This window comes from Apostichopus japonicus, chromosome 19, assembly GCF_037975245.1.
Source record: "Apostichopus japonicus isolate 1M-3 chromosome 19, ASM3797524v1, whole genome shotgun sequence".
NCBI classification, from domain to species: Eukaryota; Metazoa; Echinodermata; class Holothuroidea; order Aspidochirotida; family Stichopodidae; genus Apostichopus; species Apostichopus japonicus.
Genome location: NC_092579.1, coordinates 19600065 through 19619966, shown reverse-complemented (window position 1 = coordinate 19619966; position 19902 = coordinate 19600065). Strand labels below are relative to the sequence as shown.

The 19902-nt window shown below is 35.3% G+C and overlaps 1 protein-coding gene across 4 annotated transcripts in view; it reads right to left on the bottom strand.

Annotated features, from left to right (window-relative positions):
- LOC139960659 (protein kinase C-like) overlaps positions 1 to 19902 on the bottom strand; it is a 153685-nt gene that overhangs the window by 28777 nt on the left and 105006 nt on the right. For 2 of the 4 annotated variants that reach the window (XM_071959205.1, XM_071959204.1), the window contains exons 7-8: positions 18893 to 19112; positions 8294 to 8323 (exon numbers count right to left, since the gene is read on the bottom strand). In XM_071959205.1, coding sequence (XP_071815306.1) covers positions 8294 to 8323; positions 18893 to 19112 — 250 coding nt within the window. The remainder of the gene's footprint in view (positions 1 to 8293; positions 8324 to 18892; positions 19113 to 19902) is intronic. The other 2 variants (XM_071959207.1, XM_071959206.1) reach the window with 1 other exon arrangement.

The following is a 19902-nucleotide window of genomic DNA, read 5'->3' as shown; positions in this document are numbered from 1 at the left end:
TAAATATAAAATGCATATTGCAGCAAAGCCATTCAGACAAGCCTGTTTATATAAAGAGTTCTCTAATGACTGCCTGCTGGCGGATCTAATCCGAGGCTTAGGCAGACTGATGGGGGAGGGGAATATTAATCTTCAAAATGGGTAATAAAACATCAAAACATTGAGATATGTAGTGACACTGCCATAATTATGATTTGTTATTATATCTTGACTTTTTTCTTGATCTTGTAAAACTGACCTGTTTCATGTCACCAACACCTATATAAAAGAAACTTAATTTATACTTTCAGAAGACAAATTAAAAAAGGTTGTCTGGGTGTCTGACATTTCTTTGAAAATACCAGTAAAGTTGCAATTAATTACATTTCTAAATTAGATCATAAATTAGCGGATAAGCCTCACCGACTTAACTTTCGCTGCTGATAACGGAGGAAAAACTTGGGAAAAATATGAAACAGTCGACTGTAACACCTCTGTGGTATGCCGAGACTGAAATGTGACAACATTCCTTATTTTGTCAATTTTAGGATGATTTTTATAAGGAAACATATTAGACTGGTTGGCTGATAAGATAAAGAATGTATTCGCTAATTATTATTTACTACACAACTTGCTATAACCTTGCACTGCAAGAGTAAAGTAAAACATTGGATTGAATTAGGTTGCCACCTTAATTAATCAGTCAATCAATCAACATTTGTCTAGATATGAACAATCACTGGGCGAATGAACTTTGTGTTAAATAAGGCTGTAATTAAGTTAATCAATCAATCGTTTGTCTTGTTATTATCAATTCGCTGGGAGAATTTTCATCGTGCTTTATATTTGGGATGAAATTCAATCAATCAATCAATCACTTGCCTAGTTACAAATAATTACTGGTGGAAGACCATTGGCTATTAATTAAAATGTATGTTAATCAATCAATCAATCAATTAATTAAATAATAAAATCATTCATTGTCTTGTTAAAAACATTCATTGAGTGAAAGATCATTGTGATACATTAGGTGGTAAGTTAATCAATTAATCAATCAGTTGTCTCGTTATTAAAATCAACTTGGTGAAAGTGCATTGTATTGAAATATCTTTATAAATCAACCCAATCAAATCTAATCAATTAACCAATCATTCATAATCTGTCTAGCTTTTTTACATTAACTTGGTGAAAGCTTGACCATTGTTCTTCACTACATTGAAAATTGAACAATCACTGAGTTTAAACAATCCATCTATCTTCACTACATCGCAAATTCATTGTACACAGTTATGTATTATTTCAATGTCACTTATTACGATGATCCTGTTTACAGCTGTTACTTTCTTTAACAAACGAGAAACTAACAGGCAAGAAGAACCCAAATTTAAGGATCAACCTAATTTGACACAAGGACAAGCTGTTTTAAACAACATGCCTACTGATCCAACTCTTTCAACAGATCTGCATTCATGCTCTAACCGAGGCAAGAAACATTAAGCTTTTTAAATATCTAACTTGAGAATAATTTGCCTGCTCACTCTCTGTCAAACATCCTAAGCGAGTCCCGTCTCCTACACTATCCACTTAACCGACTTTATTAACATTTGCCTGCTGCATCTGTGACAAGCTCGATCACCAAAGCATCGGGGGATTTGCAACAATTAGAGAAAAGCCAACATCGGACGACCAGAAAACAAGAGACACAAACGGCATCAAACCGTCTAAACAATTAAACCGTTCTGCCAGAGAACTCGCGGAAGCTTGATTAGCATGCCTTTTGTTTGGCCTATGGGGAATCATTGCCAACATCTATCAGGATTAACGACGAGTTTGTGATGCTATCCGCGGCTATAACCTAAATATCTTGGAATAAGTACAACTTGGCCTGAATATTTACTACTATCAGGAGTCTAGTACAACCATGAGTCCTGACATGAGGAGGCCCTCGAAACTTGCCGACATTTAAGTGTCCACTACATTCTCTTCCTTATGGAATGCAGGTAATGTAAGCAGTTTTGAGCATTTTCCGTAAGCCGATTATTCAAATTTTCCTTCAAAGATAGAGTTTGAAAATTTTTGGCAAATGTTTTTCAATGCCAAATAAAAACTGCCCCCAGAAAAATGAGAAGCAACTTTAATATACAAGGCATTACTATTTTTTATGTTGAAGGCCATTATAATGCGTTTGCCACACCCTGACACTCATGAATAATCGCAAAGAACTCATTAATTGAACTGCAGATATGTTTATAAGATGGCAAGCTATATTAATCGGTTAACATACAGTAGTGTCATATTTAGAACTTATATTAACCCTTACACTCTGGAAATCAAAAGTCAGTATTGAAGTCCCAAAGAATATTCACAGAACGTGAGCTGACTCCAAACAAGCGATCAACCACTCATGCAATTAATGTTCCATGAAAAAACATAAAAAAATCCGGGAAATAAAAATGATGTTTAGCTAAAAATTGAGATCATTCTAAGACCTAACTAGGACAGCAGTGGCTTCCTAGAATTGAGATATCGAATAATTCTGATCAATTTTAATAAAGATGAAATTTGCAAAAAAAAACGGACATCGGCTGGATTTATGCATCACAAAAATATTAATGTGGAGTTAGATGAGATCTCCATATGTATATATCAAGTCATTTATCAGATCTGCATGAGAGATTGATATATGAGATCTGAAAACCTGATTGAGAGAAATAGATTATAACATTTTGAAATAGATGAAGTCAGTATGTGTCATTTCTTTTCTATTCTGTTTTGTGAAATTATAATATTTTTACAATGTGTCATATATTTGTACTTTTTTTTTGTCTTTTTGGCCATCTCCATTTGATGAAAGGCCGGGTGAAGAACCTTTCAAAGGAGTCCTTGGCTTATTTTATTACAAAGCTAAATTTGTGTGGCCAGACATCAGCAGTTGACTAGTCAGTTGACTAATTCTAGCATATTTGATAGCAATTAATACTAATGGCAAATTCACCACAGAATGATGAATGTTGAGTTTCAATCCATCCTCCAACTTAAAATTATTACATTGAGTAAAATCAGCGAAGCAACATCCAATCACCATAATTGCATCTTTATGCAATTTTCTACATTTTACCCCTTTAAATAATTCGAAAAAGGTTTTGTTCATGAAATTTCTATATATAACCAACTCTCGCCTGAACAATAGACGAAGGAAGAGAAAGAGAAATGGAATTTCGTGACCCAATTAATGACTCGGTAATCTCGAAGCCAAAATGTAGGGTAAAAGCATGAATGAGCAAAATATACAAACATTGTAGAAAGTAAAGAAAACAGAAATTCATGGCGACAACGTAAATAATCGCAAAATTCACTGTTAATGGTTTGAAATTTCCAAATTAAAAGATCAATCGTTTTCATTGGCTGCCATATCTTAGCAGACGCATAAATTTGGGGGAGGTTTTCAAAGGCGCTTCCATGGAGACTCTATAATCGACGCTACATTATTATTTCCGGCTACTAAAAGTGAAATTACTAGAGTGACCAGACAATGACTAGAGTGACCAGACAATTTGACTAATTCTAGCATATTGGGTGGCAATTAATACTAATGGCAAATTCACCACAGATTGATGAATGTTGAGCTTTAATCCATCCTTTATCTGAAATTATTACATTGAGTAAAATCAGCGAAGATAAGACCGATCACGATAATTGCATACTGTATGCAAATTTGACCCCTATAATAATTCGAAAAGGTTATTTTCGTGGAATTTCTATATATATACCACCCACAACAGCTGCAATAAAAGAACAAAAAAACAGACCAAAATTCTTTGACATTGATGATCATAACAGTCGGTCTGACCTGCCTTCATCAAAATGGACAATACAACTCGGAATTATAGTAAAATATTAAAGACAGCCAAATGGGGGATGTTTGGGTTTCTCGGACCTATAGGCTGCCGACAGTCTACTACATGCCGAGAGTAATATTTTGCACGATGCCCAAGAAGATAGCGAACCAAGAAAGCCGACCGACTCGGTGATTCCTTGTCAAATTTCATATTGAAACATTGAATGTAAACTGCAAACGTTGCCTCTTGTACTTATTGCAAAGTCAATTCTCATCAATATCTATATCCTCCTGTTTAAGACTGACTGAATCCCTTCGAGTATTTCCGAACAGCTCCACGAATGTATCTGACCGGCATCTCTCTCCTCTTTTTGGAGGTTGGTGCACATATCAATAAATCTACTCATGTATACATTTATCACTAATGTCAACATCTTCGACTCCTTCATGCATTTGACATTGTAATATCTTGATTAACCTCCGGCAATATCCTACTGTACGCGTAACGTTTAATATCCCGAGCTATAACAGGGACTTTGGTTCATGTTTTTGAGGAGTCAGCCATGCATTTAGTGATTCCTACATAATATGGATAAACATGGATATTCCCTCATGGTAGTTTTATGGAAAGAAATTAGAGAAAAAAAGGGAACAGAAATTGACAGGTTTCCTACAATCACATTATATAGGATGAGGTCATTTTTTTTTTTTTTTTCCACAGGAATTTAGCCTTTTGATAAAGAATGAGAAAATTCAAATTTTACTTTATAAATTATTCAACTGACTGGCTTCAGTGGCATTAAGGAGACAGAGGTGGGTTTAGGGTTCCCTAAGCAAACTATGGATATCTTCATCATCCCTATATAAGAAAGTACGTTATGAAAATAAGAATATATCATTCTTTATCCCCCATGGCCATCTGCAGGACATAGCCGATGTTCCTTGACCCGCTCATCAAGCCTCCTGGTTCTAGAGGTGAAAGATGACTTGTAGGGACATTTCCAACATATAATATTGATGAATTAAATAATAATGTTACTCTATAGAGGATTGCAGATATGTTCTGTGGGTGATCTGGGCATGGAGGTTGGAAGGTGTGAAAACTACATCATTTCCACCACCGCTGGGTTGTATAACCCCAGATATAAGTCTAACACACGAAGCATACAAAAAGTCCAAACAAACTTCCACCGTGTTGATTTCATTGGGATGAAATGTGGATCGGGATTTTGCAAAACCTGGTTGCAATGAATTATGATTCAGCGAGGTTTAAAGATAAAAGAAAAAAAATCTTGGTGTAAAGAATATCAAAAAATAAATAAATAAAATAATGACAAACCAATAACGGTATCATTTGAAATATAGCAATCTTATATATACAACTCAATTTGCATAGTCTGATATTTTAATTTACAGTCTAAACAGATCTTTCTGCTTCTCTTGTATGACTGGAAGGTTGATTGAACAGCAATAATTAAGCATTACTTACAGTGTTTGCTAATTCCCTGTTAACCCAGTTTCAGATCCTTTCCAATTAATTGATTCCACAAACAGGGATCATCCCCCTCCATGCAACATCACCTCCCCCCCCCTCCCCCACCATCCCAAATGGAAAACAAAAGAGAGAAACTTGAAAAATTCAGAATGGTAAAGAAAAAGAGATTAAACCATAAACATAAGGAGCTGTTATTCTAAAGTTATGTTCACTTCTTCCAAGTCCTCCCCGCAGATGTTCCATCCACTAATACAAGGTATCCCCCCTCCACATGCCCTTCCCCCCCCACCCATCGTCTCCACTGTTCTCACCCATCCAACATTACAAACCTTGGTGCTCATTTTTCTCAAACATAGTTGAAACCGTTAAAGCATGATCCTTTTTTTGCAAAAACAGAGGTCTTCTGTTAAATTTTCTCTATCAGAGAGGCTTTTTACATGTCAACAATTTACAGACCACATCGTATGCAACGATTGGATCTTTATTCCCACTGACATCTTGAATTTCATGTTTCTATGGTTACAAGAAACATTTGATTGCTTGCTGCCTTTTTTGGTTCAACTTCTTGTATTAGTAATCATACTATTAGTATTAAAGCTATATAAAAAAAAATTTAAAAAATTAAATTAAAATCATATACACAACCACTGCACCACAGTCAAAGACCTTTGCCTTGGTAATCGACCCCTATGACATCATGTGAGCTGATATAAAAGGCCATCAGAATTGATGCAAAATTTGAGCCATGCTAACCTTATTGCTAAAAGTTTAGGATTAAGTACTCTGCTGGTGGTTCTTAATCTTATTCCAGACATTGAGGAGGGGTTGGATGGAGTGGGGGGGGGGGGGAGATTAACAATTCAACCAGGAAAAAACCACTTTGAGACTGCAAGGAAGTAAAAATGCTAATTGTTGAAAGTTGAGTGTATGCTTGACCATTATTCTGACTTACTTTCTAGCATATTTTGGAATCCAATTACAGTATAATGATGATCTTTAGTATTCATATGGCATATGGGTACATAATAAGTGTCTTAAATAGCTAGATTATAGCAAAATGCAACAAGCACTGCAATATATATAAAGTAATTAGTAACATTCACAGATGTAACAGCCAGGTATCGCTTCAGGAACAAGATGCTTTAAATGTATATTGTCTAACAATATGCAACTTACATCAAGTTCAATATGAAAATTCATCAGAAATATGAAAGTTATATAAATATATAAAAGTTTCTGTGTTGAAATTAATGATTATTAAGCAGCTTTACTACAGTTTATATATACTGTTGTCATTTCCACAACAGGGAATAAGTTTAGTGTTCAAATATTTTGTAGCAATTTTGAACGCTATGAACTTTTGTCTCTCATGAACTACTGTGGTTTCTATGTTTAAAAACTGCTGTTTATCTTTGCACTGGTATAGCAATTAGCAGAGCATTTTGTGAAGCTAAATAATTTTAGTGTTCAAATATTTTGTAGCAATTTTGAACGCTTTGAACTTTTGTCTCTCATGAACGACTATGATTTCTATGTTTTAAAACTGCTGTTTATCTTTGTACTTGTATAGCAATTTGCACAATTGCGATGCTGGATAACTTATATCCCTGGCCAACGATATCTGATACTGTATGTGGCCCAGTGATGTTATTGGAAGTATATTATTAATGCAATAATGTATGGATGTAGGGGATAGCAATTGTTCTAAAGTTAATTAATTCCTATTTAGCTTTATATACAACATATATACTACAAACATAGCTCTATACATATATATATATATGTATGTATATATATATATATATATATATATAAATATATACATACATATATATATTTATATATAGAGCTATATTAATGTACATATATAATTCTGCAACATATGATGTATTGTAGTTATAACACTATTTTGGGGGAAGTTTCACACAAAATGGATGCAAAACACTGCACTACATTTAAGCAAGCTTTAATTACAGTACATTAATACTAAACCATTTTGGGCATATGGTTGTATGTTAGACTAGTGTAACTTTTAATTAGCATACTCTAGTATAATTAACTACAGCATATTAATTACTTAGTGTTGATTTATAAAAGCAACATGTTCTGCTTCATCTTTGCAAGCTTCTCATGCTTAAAGCTTATAATTTCTGCAAGATTATTGATCAATACACTCCTTGGATATAACATACTACATTACTATGGGACTTCTCTTTTATTAATGGAATCTATCAAAACATTTTTGTATGTAACATACTGCACTACTATCTGCAGATTTCTTTTTTTGGGGGGCATTAATGGAATCTATCAAAAAATTTTGTTATATAAGAATACTGTATTACTATACGCCCTTATATCCAACCTTCTAATAGAAAGCACTTCATTGACAAAATATGTGTGGTATTAATGAGACGCCATGAGATCTCAAAAACTGGCTCGTCCTTCCAAGGCAATCCAGAGTTGGAAAAATATTAGTTGGATAAAAGTTGGATCAGAAAGGATGGAAGTAGGAGGGGGACCAGTGGGTTGACTAATTATTTAAGGTTGAGGGATATATATGTGAATTGGATAGGTCAAAAAATACGAGATGATGAAAATATGGGGATGTTTATATATTTAACCCAACGGTACAAGCATGACCCCCATCACAAAGTTATGTTGATGAATTACCTACAGTAATACAAAAACAGTAGTTGAGCAATGAAACAAGCTGTTAGTATCAACCTACATATCAGTACCACTAAAAATGTTAATTCTTTCTCTCTGAGGAAAAGTGATCATCTTTTCTGTAGCGACCGCTCGTCTTTCTCTCTTCTCTTTGTTTGTGTTTCAAACAAACGAGAAAGAAGCGTTGAAAACGACAAAAATGACTCCAATATAAAGACAGATCATACACTGCTGTCCAAAATGCCAGCAATTATATTTATACAGATTAGCACTTCAAACCAACCGCAAGCGCTCAGCATTGTGACACAACTTACCATTGGTTGCTGCACGTTGTTTCGTTTAACCTAATGTCGAAAAAACAAGAAATTCAAAGCGAAGCAAAGCTTGATGAAAGTGACCACCAAACACATGAACCGTAATTTTGACGAAGCAGTCAGTCCCGGTGTTTTCCAATAGCTTTTGTAACAATTCATGATGACAACAATGTTTTATAAATAAAATGGGTGGCTCAATATTATACTAACTGTTATAATAGTCAAATAATAATTTAAAAAAAAAAAAATCTTTTGTTTTTATTCCCATGTTTTTAGTTAACCATTTTTTTTTTCAATTCATTTGAGGATTTGAGTCACTTTATGTATTGAGCTAAACACCATTTTATATACAGTTCCAACATGAAATATATACTGCAATATCACAATATAAATAGACTGTCAGAGCTTCTCAAGCTGTGATACCATCAGGGTATAGTTTCTGATGGATATACCCTAGAAGCACATTTATCATCATAGGTATATATGTATATATAAATATGTATAAATAAATAAATAAATATATATATATATATATATATAAACATATAAATATATATATACAGGTATATGTATATATATATATATATATTACGCTTCATTTTATGTTGGGTTACCGTGACCTACTTCCTCATAACCTGATCAAAGCACACACTGCATAGAAGACGATCACTTAATTTACAAAACACTAACAACATTGCCCTGGGAACTAGTATTCAAATATTTTTAGACTTATTATATGGTAATCAGACCTAAGCCGGGAGTCTTGTATTGTACACAGTAATAACGTCACTGTAACTCAGCTATTATTGGTAATTTATTCATGGCTATTGAAATGATTATTGATGGTAAAAAGTTTGGCAGTTATCAACTAAGTAAATGATCACTTCATTTACATAACACTAACATCATGCCTGGGAATTACTTTTCAAATATTTTTGACTTATTTGATTGTCAGACCTAAGCTGTGAATCGTGTAATGAACACATGGTAACACATCATTGCCATGCAACTTATAACTCCTCATCGAGACCAAAATTATCTAAAATGGAGAATTTGCTTTTCGGTATCTCTCACCTCACTCTAATTCAAACTGCCTTTTTATCAAGTGAAACCTAGAAACCGCAAAATAGGTCGAGAAAAGTCAAAGAGACCGAAATATTTGTCTCATTTGCTGATGAGTGTTTTGGTTACTAGAGAATTTTACAGTACTTATTGCATAGAAAACTGTTAATAATGAACTGTTCAATTATGAAATCAAATTTTGTACTTGGTATTCATAGATCTTTGCGTTATAGTTACACAGAGCAGTCTGTTGATATCTTATAAAAATACACTGGTTATACTTCTCATGGTCTTAGTCGGCAGGAAGGCAGTGTTGGGTAGGGGGGGGGTGGTGGGGGAGGAGAGGGAGAAGGAAGGGGAGATTCTCATGAATAATCATGTATTCACAGAGTCCTAAAAGCAAGAACTAAAACTCCTCTCTGGGCTTAAAGAAGCAGAAGTCAGTGTAACCTCTGCCATTGATATGTTGGTACATAAATCTAAATCTATATCTACACTCATCAAATGACCATCTTTCATTATTTCGTTTATGCCTTTCGGGGCTATCATGACACTACAAAATACTGACAGCCAAGTCCATATTTCAACATCTCGCAGCAATAATCAAGTGAGTGCATCAATAAATCAGGAAACTTAACTTAACATCTACATCTGATGGAAAAAAAAAATTAGATGTTGATATTAACTTTTTTTCAATACTATATCTTTAGAGACTAAAATCCTACGAGAATGTCGGTTGGTTTACACCCTTGATATCCAAAATGGTTTGCTTGCCAACCCCCAATTCTCACTTTGATCATCTTAGTGTGCCCACATTAACAAATGCAAATGTGACCTCTAAAGGGGGGGGGGGGGTAGGAGGGGTATCCCCCTCACGTTTGAGAAATTTGTTTTAAAAAAAAATGTTTAGATGCAAAATGATGTTATATTGCAACCTTTAAAGTAAACTTTGTGCAAGTGTTTTCCATTCCTCCCACAAATATAGAAATGATTTCTTTCCCCTTCCCATTTTACACTATACATTAGTTTCACTTACTTCAAACATTTGAGTTAAAATTTCCAATTCGGCCTTTGATACTTGATTAATCTCCCGATACATGAAAGAGTCTGCATCAGGGGAAAGGAAATTTTCAGGATGAAACCGATTCACTATTTACATGCTCATTCACTCTTATGTGGTTAAAAAAAAAAAAAAAAAAAAATCTGGGAAGGTGTCATACATGGATCAATAGCGATCCATAATTTTGGTCACTTGGCTTTAAAATTGGTGAACAAATGTGCAGCATACTATTTCAACATGCATCCTAGGGATGTATACACCTAACTAGGTCACAGGAAATTTGACTTCATGGTGAAAGAAAAAAAAGAAGAAAAAAAAGGGAACAATGATACGAACATAGCTTCGTCATGGTTACACTCAGAGGAAGAGAAGAGGAACGAGAGGCAGGTTTATCCTCCTCGCTCTGAGCCAGTCAGAGATTGATACGTCTCGCTGCTGCGAGGCAGGAGGTACACAGACTGTCTGCGTGTATTACCTGATTGATGAGGTTCTTAATTTGATTGATGGTCGCTCATGAGACAAGACACCTGTTGCATATTCATAAGTGCCCTCCGTTTCTTATACTTCTTATTATCAAAGAATTTTTTTCTCGTTAGTATTATAAGTTTGGAAAGTTTATTTTCTTTTCCTTATGCGTTTTTTAATCAAAACTCGTTTTACTTAATACAGGCTTATATCTTGTTAAGTCTATTTTTGGGGGGGCTGGGGAGTTATGAAAATTTATGTCAGTTTTTGTCCTGTAAGATAATTAATGAAAATATGTCAAGAGTTTGTCTAGACAATATGTCTATAATTCATTATATACAAATGGATAGAGGATACTTACTGACATGCTACTGACAAACACAGCTTCAATCTAACCTATTAAACTAACCATCTATCCAGAAGAGAGTCCAGTTCTGGTTACAACAGAACATCTTTATAATGTAAAACTCCCGCTGGCTCAAATACCAACTAGAAATAGGCAGCTAGTGTGGAACAAAGAAACACATTTTGCATAGCGATGCCAGTTAAATTTCTTGAGATGGTTAAAAAGAATTGTCTGGCAACTTTATCAAATGAAAACCTGGTCACTGCAGATGGCTAATACTATAATTATTCATCAAAGGTAGCTGAAATTTCAGAAAGTGAATGAGAAACTCTTCTAGTGTGAAAATGCAAAACTTGGAACTATGAAACAGAATAAAATAAAAATAATAGGTCTTCTGTTTTTCTGTCTTAGATAGAAAAATTTGTAAATGAATGGAGAAGTTTTCCACATTAATGATTAAAACACATGAATCCCAAGAAATCTGATATTGTTGCTGTTAGAACTCTCTACATGAAATTAAATTCACAATTTGTACCTAAAAGTTACATGCCAGACAAATTTGTCAGGAACAGGGTTTTGGGATGTTACATTACAGTTTGATATCAATACAACTGTTGTCTGTGCTATTAAATGGGCATTTCTTGTCATATAAGCACAGATCTAGCTATAGCCATGATTCAAAGCTCAAATATTTTTTTGAGAACCCAATCATGTGTATGTTTTATTGATTGATTTATTGGTTTTATTGATTAAATTATTTTATTGATTTATATTTCTGATTTTGCTTTGACTACTTTTGTCCTTTCATTACTCTGTCTGCATCTCCTATTTGAACTTCTTAAGATTTGACTATAGACCCATCTTCAGTGCTCTGAGATGTTCGTTTATGTAAAAGTGCTAAAATAAATACATCATTATGATTATACCTATGTGTTCCTGCAAATTAAGAATGGTTTGGGTGAACATGTGTTGGATAGGGTTGTGGATAATAGATGGGAGAGGGGAGAGGGAAAAGGGCCAACATCTCTCATATTTAATTAACAAAATAGGACTTCCTGCTTCCAAAATCTGCATGTTAAAGGGTGTAAAGACTCGCGCAAAAAGAACGTCTATTGCCGGTAATCTGACCTAGTTTCAAATGAGGTGTAACAGAAGTAGTAGACACCACCATCGATCCCAGAAAATACACACAAAGCTTGATACCGTTGGTAATTAGACACTAGTGTACAGTCAGTACATACAGCTGCGGTCAATACCCACAGCACAGTGTAGAAACGATACAGCGATGGACATCTCAGATCCAGCTGAAGATAACAAGGTATCACGTTTCATTACTGTCTGCATTTTGTAGTGACACGAACAAAACGTCACTTGCAAGCAACAGAAAGTTAACTTTTTCAGATGGCCGCATGCAAGTCTTCAATGCCTTTAACCTGACCTAACCTTTCCGCATTTTATTTTTCTTCACCTCTGTAAGATCACAAAGCAGTGAATGTCGTCATTCCTTTCACAGAATGTACGGAATGAAAAGATGATCATACTTATTGGTTTGAGTTCGTATTTGCGAATATGGTTCCCAAAAGCAGGGGGGGAGGCTAAATTTAGCCGGATTCACGATACATGTGTACGCCTCATCTTTCTAAAATCTAATTGTATGTTTCCTCATCCATCACATCTGTCACATTGCACTCTCTCGTTTCTTATCGTTCGACGATGGCTCTGAAAGCCTTCACGAAAGATAACGACTTGAAGAAACCAAAATTGACTAGACGTGGCTATTTTTAACTTCACCGCAAAGTTTTTTAATTCCTCAGCTGATCAAGGATAAGCACTTCCCTCCAAAAAAAAAGAGTAAATTCCGTCAAGTGTCAACAGAGGGAACCATTTGGCAGTGAACCTAAAGATCATACTTCTCCCTGGACAAGCATCACCTATTCACATCTGATTCGCCCTCCGGCTTCGAACAAGTCATATTCCCCAAATCAGCTCTTCGGTAATTTATTTATCGCCTCGCGATATCGGTATCTGATACACTCGTTGACATCGACAGCATTTTTGCATCAATATCCAAAAACAGATCAACCTCATGAACAATGACGCATCGCCCACATTTACCCAACATTCGTATGACGTCTTCCCACGAGGCGCGGCTCGCGACACGCACGAGGGAGTCGGGGTGTAAAAATTTCTTCCTTTTTTTTTTTACTTCTTCAAGCCTAGCTATCAGTCTTTTGGACATGTTTTAGTACCAAAAGTGTACATTGATTGAAATGAATGTAAAAGAGGCTGTAACCATATATCTCATCTGCATTTTGATTTTTGTAAATGACCAATACTTAATCGAGACCTCATTCAAATACACTTCATTTCAAGTCGAAAGCTCTCGAGCATTTATCCCAATTTCGAAGGTTCTAATATCGTAATAAGAAGGAAGTTTTTCACTGCTAAAACATTCTTGAGAACCCTCAAAGAAAGCCCATATGTAAAGAGGACATACATGTCGGAATATGTTTTTAGATTACATCGTATTTCAGGCAAAAATCTGCCCTACTCTTTTTACGTTATCAAATCGCAAAACAAGAGCAAACACAATATGTTAAGTTATGACAACTTAAAGGACGGTGGTTCCCCCGCTTTTATGGACAAATGTCTTTGTTTTACGGTATATTTCAGTGATAACTCCAAAATATCCATTGCAATTATTAACTCACAGAATGGAAAGGTTCAGTTGATTATGACTGCACACCAAGTTGGACATAGGTTGCCTCAAGAAGGCTTATTGTGTATACATATATATATATATTTTTCTAATATTTTTTTTTATTAATATGAATATGTCCCTTCAGCAGTTTGATATCATTCAACACATTTTAATATCAAGACCTGAGATTAGCACGCAGGGCCACCGACCCGTCTAGAGTTCTTTGCAACATTTTGGTCCCGCCCCTTGGGGTTTAAAGGGACACCCCCCCATCGAATTAAAGTAATTTGATCAACAGAGAGCACATTTTGTTAACATTAATCATTGCTAGATCAACGGCTGCTATCAATGTGGGGATCAGGCACGCTGCTTTAAGGTGCAAAACTAATCAAATCTAATATGTTCAAAAATCCAACGACTAGCCCAGTTTGGAAAAAGAAAACAAATTATTGAAAGTCTCCTAGAACGGAAAGACTTTAAATAATACTGAAGGTCGTTTATAGTGTACCTCGGTTTTTCAAATTTCAGAGATGAATTATTTTCTTTGATATTCTATACATGTGGCCATGCAGTACTTGATTCACTGGGCATTAAAATCTTCCCTGGAAATCTCCCTGGATTTGGACAATTCAAATTGACATCAGTTTTTCTACTACAGAAGGAGTTCAACCAGGTAAGGTTATTAACTTTACAGGCAATAACTCTGCTGCTCGGGGGGGGGGGGGGGGGCTGCAGTATTTCATCAGATGACAAGAGTTCATGAATATTCATATATTCAAAATGCTACACTGCCTCTATTTCTTTCAAATTGATTTGTTGTACACAGAGAGACAGAGAAGAAGGTGAGGAGGGGGGAGGGGCAGGAGGGAGATGGGATGAGTGGATTATCCAAGGGCCAGAAGGGTGTATACCAGCAGAATAAACAGTGTTTATTTTCAACGAGTCTGAAATTTTCATAAATCAGGTGGTATGTTTCAGCTTATATTCTAAGCCAGTGTAAACCTGAGTAACATCGTCAAACCTCTTAAACATCTTCTGAGAGTATAGTGTTGTTAGCCGATATCACTTGTCAATTCCAACATTACATAGGTCTACAGTATTTTAAATCTAATACTTAAAACCGTAATATCTTGTAATGTGTCAACTTCTATAGAAACCTAGGTTGAGCAGTGTTTAAGCCAGTATTACCTGCCAATTTCAATATTAAACCTAGGTTAAAACTAATACTTACAAGCCATAATGCACTGTAAATTACAAACATTTTAGGTTGACAGATGTTAAAGTCAGTATCACTTGCCTATATAATTGTAAACATTGGTTAAAATTAATATACTTATAGCTAGTTTTATATCAACACTGTACAAATTTAAGTTTAAAACAGTGTTAAAGCCAGTATCAACTGCTAATATCAACATTAACCTGGGACAAATACTACTACATAAACCAGTTAATGGGTCAATACCATCCAACACTAGGTTGAAAACAGTGTATTAAAAGCCAGTACCAACTGCTAATTTCAAAATTAATCTCAGACTAAAATTAAACCAGTTAATGTGTCAATACCATCCATCACTAGGTTAGAAACAGTGTTTTAAAGCCAGTATCAACTGCAAATTTCAACATTAACCTGAGACAATAACAACTTCATAAACTAGTTAATGTGTCAATAACTCCCAACACTAGGCTGAAGATAGTGTTAAACCAGTATCACTTGTAGTTCTCCACATAACACCTTCTACTGAGCCTGAATTAATCTACAATGTGTCAACATTGATTAAATCCAATGTGTGACACAAGCCTGCTATGTTCACATAAAAAAAATTTAAAAAAATAATAATAAATCACGTAAGTTTGCCAAACTATTAAACCTAAAAATCAAATTCTACTACATATGAGTTTGAGCTAGTACTTTCTTTCTTGGAATTGTCTTCTTTTTTTATACAACATTTTTTATTTTAAAGTGCTCAAGACTGGTGGGATATCACTTTTCAGTGCATCTTTTCTTCCGAACTTGTTTAATACTTCACACAAATCAACCACTAGTTGAAGGAAGTACCTTCTGGATCATAGAAAGCCTGAACAACATGGCTGTCTGAGCTTATATCGTACAGGAGCCACCCACAAGACTCCATCCATCATATATGACTTTTGAAGTTTGCAATTCAAGCTACTCTTTGCCACTTTCCGGTGATCATGCACTGAATAAAAAGAGCTAGTTTTGCTCAAGAAGCTTGGCAAGAAATGTAATACAAATTTTTTATTGATGAGATTTTATCCTGTGTGATAATCATCAAAATGCGACAACCTTCAGCAAACACACGCAAGATGAATTTATGCATGAATGTGCCGAAAAGCTGGATCCCAGCATTTGCCATTTATGGCAGAATCGTTGGTAGCAAATAGCCAGAGAGAGATGAGAGAGTAGCCCTCTCAACGAAAGCCATGATCTTCACACGATTATCGGGTGTCGCACGCTGATCATAACCGGCGCTGCCAAGTCCCCGTCACCATGAAACTGCTAAAAAATTCATGACTCTCTTTGGGAGTTTATAATTAAGACAACAAATTATTAATGACTACAAACTTTAATATGATGCCCGAGTGGAAAATTAAAATTCTGCCCAAAACTTCGAACACACGGGGAGAACGTACAGAATTTTATACACGTGCGGAGAAGCGGAAAAAATGGAAGCAAGAGATGAAAAAGTAGAGAGAGATCTACATCACAATAGAATATTAAACACTTGATGATGAAAACACTATATGTTACTCTTGGGGATTCAAGCTAGCTGCCAGTTACAGCAAAACGTGAGAGTGACAACATCACACAAAAGCAATAACAAATAAAGGAGCCTAGTGAGAAAAACATCAGCTGTTTAAAGAAGAATGTGACTTTCTAAGACAGATTTGATTGATTATAGAAACTACTGTCTATCCAGTTTACATTTCAAATACCACATTTTATAGTTTATTGAGAAATTCATAAGGCTTGTCATAGTCGTTTGTCAAAGGCTTATTAGTCCAACTGGCTGGATTTAATACCTAGTCTAACGTAGTCCATTATATGTCTACTACCTCCATGCGAATTCAGATACAGAAGGAACGGATTAAGTCCTCGAAAGGTTGAATCACCACATGGTCACAAATAATCATCATATTCATATTCATCAGCCTGGCTATCAAAAAATATGTTATAGTACTGAAACCAGTTTCCTAAAGGTTGTTAGCTATCTCTTGGTCGCTTATTTTACTACTTGATCTAAGCGCTGCTTTCGAAACACTTGATCATCTCAAACTCCTGAATATTCTCTGGCATGATATTGGTAGTGTGCAGGGCACTGTTTATTAGTGGTGTTAATCTTTTTTTTCTTATGGGTAGAACTCAGAGAGTCAAAGTTTGGTACTAGCTTTTTGCTAATTACCTTGATATTGCATGTGGGGTTCCTCAAGGCCTGTAATTGGCCCGAGTAATTTTTAATATTTATATATCGCCTGTTGCATGCTGAAATTAAAAAGCTCTGGTTTTAACATTGAAGGGTATGGTGATGATCATCAAGTATATTTAGCCTTTCATCTGATGATACACAGCAATGATATTTTGGTTTTATCTACGTGGACGAGATCTCACTCTCGTGGTCTTAATCCTGGTAAAAAGTGAAAATAATCCTAAAAGGGCTGGATGAGGTTCTCAAAACATTCACATCGGTGGTACCTTCATTAATACGAATGATTTGCAATATTCTGAAAATTTGCAAATTTTGTGCAAATTTTTGTAAAATTTGCAAATTTACAAAAACAATATGAAAAAAAATGGCAGATTTGCCAATTCCGCAAAATGTCTTGGTGGTTTGGCTGGACAATACTTTGTAGTTTGACAAACAGATTAAATGTACTGTTTTATCTTGTTTTTCTACCATTTGTAAGACTGCAAGGTTAACACCTGACTTATCTTTTGATCATCTGAAGTCTATTTTAACTGCTTTGGTTTTTATCTAACCTTGATCACTGTAATTGTTTTGTATTATGGTGTCGAACTAACCATCTTAACAAGCTTCAATCTGTTCAACACTGCACCACTCAGCTCATTTATCGGTAAATGGAAAAGAAATGTTTCACACGTTTTTCTTGATTTGTGTTGGTTATGTGTGCGTGAAAGAATTTTATCCTCATGGTCTATAAATGTCTACATGGCTCTATGACTATTTAGTTACGCAATTATATCGTTAATTCCACTCCCTTCACAGCCATTGTCCTCGAACCGAAAGCTTACTGCTAAGTTCGGTGATCATTCATTAGCCAAAAGTGGCCCTAAATTTATGGAATGACCTCCCACTAGAACTCCATATCATTCCTACCACTGATTCTTTTCAAAGATGTCTGAAACATTTTCATTGGACATTGGACAAATACGTCCAGTAACTATAGCCGATTTCATTTCGCATTATTAACCAAATCTCACATCTCACTGTTCAGAATCTTTCGATTTTTATACTTGAGGAGTATCATACTCTGTGTACTAGTGTTGCTTTATATCATGCACAGAATCAGCAGAATTAGCAATATGTGAAGGAGATACAGCTAGGCTAGAAACCTCTGCTATGAAAACTGTGGTAGGTCACCGACTACATGTACTAGTGTTAGTTTATATCATGCACAAAATCAGCAGAATTAGCCAGAAGCTATAGTCTCTGAAACAGGGGATACTAAATAACAGCATCAATGCTCGTTTACATATGTGAAGGAGATATATAGCTAGGCTACATACCTCTGCAATGAAAACTGTGGTAGGTCACCGACTACATCTCCTCATGTCTGTTTCTGAAGAGTGTAGACGATTTTTATGACACTGCCTGACAACTATAGCAAACAGTTTCCATATACTTCTTAATATTTATTTAACGGTGACAGCGATTCAGCTGTAAACACGCCCATCTGCTTGAAATGATAAATTGAGGGTTTGCTTACGCTCATGAGATCCGTGATGGTGGCATCCTCTCCGATAGCAGGAACGTTGTAGAACTCTCCTTCCTCCTGGCTCAGCAGCTTAAACCAGCCGTCTACCGAGGCCTTCTTCAGCTCGGAAATGCCAAACGACATCGACCCCATAAAGTCGTTACGAGAGGTTCGGTCCCAGTCCCAGACTTCGATCAGCAACCTCCTACTTTTGTCACTCTCTTGCAATTGGCTGAGGAGATAAATGTGGCATAATCAGTAAATCTGGAACAGAAATACTGACAACGAAAAAGTTGAAGTTTGTGTACAAAACTGTTCAAAATTGTAATAATAATAATAATATTAAGCACTGCTCAAGTGTACATATATGTTACAAGTTCCTGTAGTGTGGTCACAAAAATCACGACTGCAGTGTTCGGGGGATGAGGCACTTTATAGTGGAAATGGTATTGACATGTTAGTGTATTAAAACAACTCATATCTTCTGCTGATACATCTAACTTTGATGTTCACCTTCCCCATCACAATATTTGCGTCTTTTTTTCTGAGCTCTGATAAATGATTAGTTTAAACTCTGTATACACTCATTTGCAAGGATATGTTACATGTACCTTTGAAGGAGAATATCCAGTTTAAGTATCACCCCAAAGTGACGCCTGCATACCATTAATTGTGTTCCTACTACTCCAAACATGTTCCAATATATATAATAATATTTTGCACGAAAAATATCTCGAATCTTACAAAATTTAGCAGAGAGGATGAACATCTTCGTCTGGAAAATGGCAAATTATCCAACGATAAGCCACGCCTATCAACATTTTATCTATTACATATGCATTTCATGCACAAAGGTCACGTCGGGATGCCATACATTTATCGGTCAATTTTATTATTGTCTGGTATCACACAATAAAGGTGATTTGATTGGTTGATTTTAAATATGAATAAGAAAGGTGTGGTGTGCAAGCCTAATTGTTTGTCTGACAAAGTTGTCAATTTTTTTTTTAGAAAAGGTTAAT